The following is a 2,312-nucleotide window of genomic DNA, read 5'->3' as shown; positions in this document are numbered from 1 at the left end:
ATCTGAATGTCACCAGGCCTAGATTGTTGTCTTTGTCCTCATCTGTTTTCCCTCCCTTGCCTCTTCGCGCCTTGAAACACTTGTGTAGAGGGGAGTTGTAAATGCTATACCATATCATATCATAGAGCAAATATGTACTAATATGAAGTTCTATTGTGTTATATTTTGTAGCTGAAGGGGTCAGTATGTTCTATGTGAATGACTTTTGAATATTTGTATTTATCCAGCTCTTTTCATGGAGAAATGGCAGCAGCAAATATGACATCGAGCACTGACTTCTTCATGGTGGGGTTCTCTGATTTCTCTGAGCTGCAGGTACCACTTTTCATCTTATTTTTGATAAGTTACCTGATAACGCTCCTGGGAAACCTCCTGATCATGGCCGTTATATACCACGATTCCTCTCTGCACACTCCAATGTATTTCTTCCTCACCAACTTGTCTTTTGCGGACATCGGCTACACCTCTGTCACCTTCCCTAACATGCTAGTCAATTTCTTTTCAGGCTGCACACATATTACTCTCAGTCGGTGCCTGACACAGCTGTATTTTTTCATGATCATGATAGTTACGGAATCCAGCCTCTTGACCGTTATGGCATACGATCGGTATGTTGCCATTTGCAAGCCCCTGCACTATACGATGATCATGAGCAAAACACTGTGTGGTCAGCTGGCGGCTGGAGCCTGGATGTTCAGCTTGGTGGAGCCAATACCGCACCTCGTTTTGATATCTAAATTCTCCTTCTGCAAGTCTCATGAGATCAACCATTTCTTTTGTGATCTCACGGTAGTGCTCAAGCTTTCGTGTACCAGCACCTTCACCATTGAAACCATGACCTTGATCCTCAGCGCTCTGGTGGGGCTGATGTCATTCCTTCTGATCCTCACCTCTTACGTCAACATCATCGAAGCCATCTTGAAAATCCAGTCTAGGAAGGGCAGGGACAAGGCTTTCAACACTTGCGCCTCCCACCTGGCGGTGGTCATCTTGTTATACAGTGCTCTGTTTGGCATGTACTTGCGACCATCCTCAACACACTCAATGAAGCAGAACAAAATATTCTCATTGTTGTACATTGCCGTTGTTCCCATGTGCAACCCCATCATTTATAGTCTGAAGAATAAAGAGTTGAAAAATGCCCTGCGTAAGGCAATGAGGAATGACGATGGGACGATAAAGATCTCGGAATTCCAATAACGAAGATACATTGCATATATATTAAAGATTGTGCTGGTGCATTTTCTGATACAGGTTCATTTGACGCAATGGGACCTCGATCTTTGTTTGTGTGAGACCTGCAAGGGATCATCAACATGATAAGGGATCAATGATCAACATGTTTCAAGCCGCTTCACCGAAAGCTTCTCCGGTAGCTCTCAAATGGAGCATTTAATAGTTAAACCTGGTTGGTTCTTTACTATTGTGTGCATTGTTACTTATTAGTTTGGCTCTCCAGATGTTGTGGACTCCAAACTCCATGCCCCATCAGCACTTAATATTCTGTCTATCACAGATGGTTGGTGAGGTCCAAAACATCTCGAAAGCTACATCATGAATTGATGGTTGCTCATGAGGTGGCCCCCCAGATCTTTTGGACAACAGCTCCCATGATCCTGCACCAGACCTAATGCTGCTGTTGACACCAGGGTCAGCATTGATGTAAGTTAATGTCCAAAACATCTGGTGGGCCACCTAATGACTAACCATTTGTTACAGTCTTTGCGTAGTCAATATTTTGTAATAGTGAGATGTTTAAAAATGTAATGTTAATATATGTAATGGGGTGCACTGCCTTTTTAATTAAATGTCGGGAAATGCATGACAATGTGTAGAATGGGACCCACTACACAGATCACAGCCCTGGCAGAAATCACACCTTGAACAGACTGGCTTGTAAAGGCTGTAATATTGCATTCCAGAAGATTTTACCACATCACTTCTTTAATACCTAATGCTTTCCAACAAGAGCAGTGGATTCTCGTTCAAATGGGTTTGTAGCCTTGTTGCCATATGGGGCAAGTCCCATTCAAATGAGGGAGTCATTATATAATTTGTGCATGCTTTGTATTACCAAAACCTGTGTATTGGCAATCAGGGCCTGTGCATTGCACTGCCTGTTACAACCTGTACCCACACACAATTCATGTAGTCATTGTCAGGCTTTAGCTCTCTGACAGCAACATTCAACCAGATTGACAACACCACCATGCTGATTCTGAAATTCTACAATATTGAGGATCTTCCCACTAAATTAGGCAATACTGACATATGCAACGTCCTCACTTCAGTCCTTTATCCCTTTTCTTTTT

The 2,312-nt window shown here is 42.8% G+C and overlaps 1 protein-coding gene across 1 annotated transcript; it reads left to right on the top strand.

Moving 5' to 3' along the window:
• Nucleotides 1-243: 243 nt before the first annotated feature.
• LOC138579718 (olfactory receptor 1G1-like) lies at nt 244-1,200 on the top strand. The gene has a single exon (XM_069649956.1). The coding sequence runs from the start codon at nt 244-246 to the stop codon at nt 1,198-1,200; it is 957 nt and encodes a 318-aa protein (XP_069506057.1).
• The last annotated feature ends 1,112 nt before the right edge of the window (nt 1,201-2,312 follow it).

This window comes from Ambystoma mexicanum, chromosome 3p (assembly GCF_040938575.1).
Source record: "Ambystoma mexicanum isolate Mex_15411 chromosome 3p, UKY_AmexF1_1, whole genome shotgun sequence".
NCBI classification, from domain to species: domain Eukaryota; kingdom Metazoa; phylum Chordata; class Amphibia; order Caudata; family Ambystomatidae; genus Ambystoma; species Ambystoma mexicanum.
The sequence above is the reverse complement of the archived record's forward strand: the minus strand, read 5'-3'. Positions and strand labels throughout refer to the sequence as shown.

What these genes read in the sequence shown, in the direction of transcription:
- LOC138579718 (XM_069649956.1), top strand. Translation starts at nt 244, where the DNA reads ATGGCAGCAGCAAATATGACATCGAGCACTGACTTCTTCATGGTGGGG.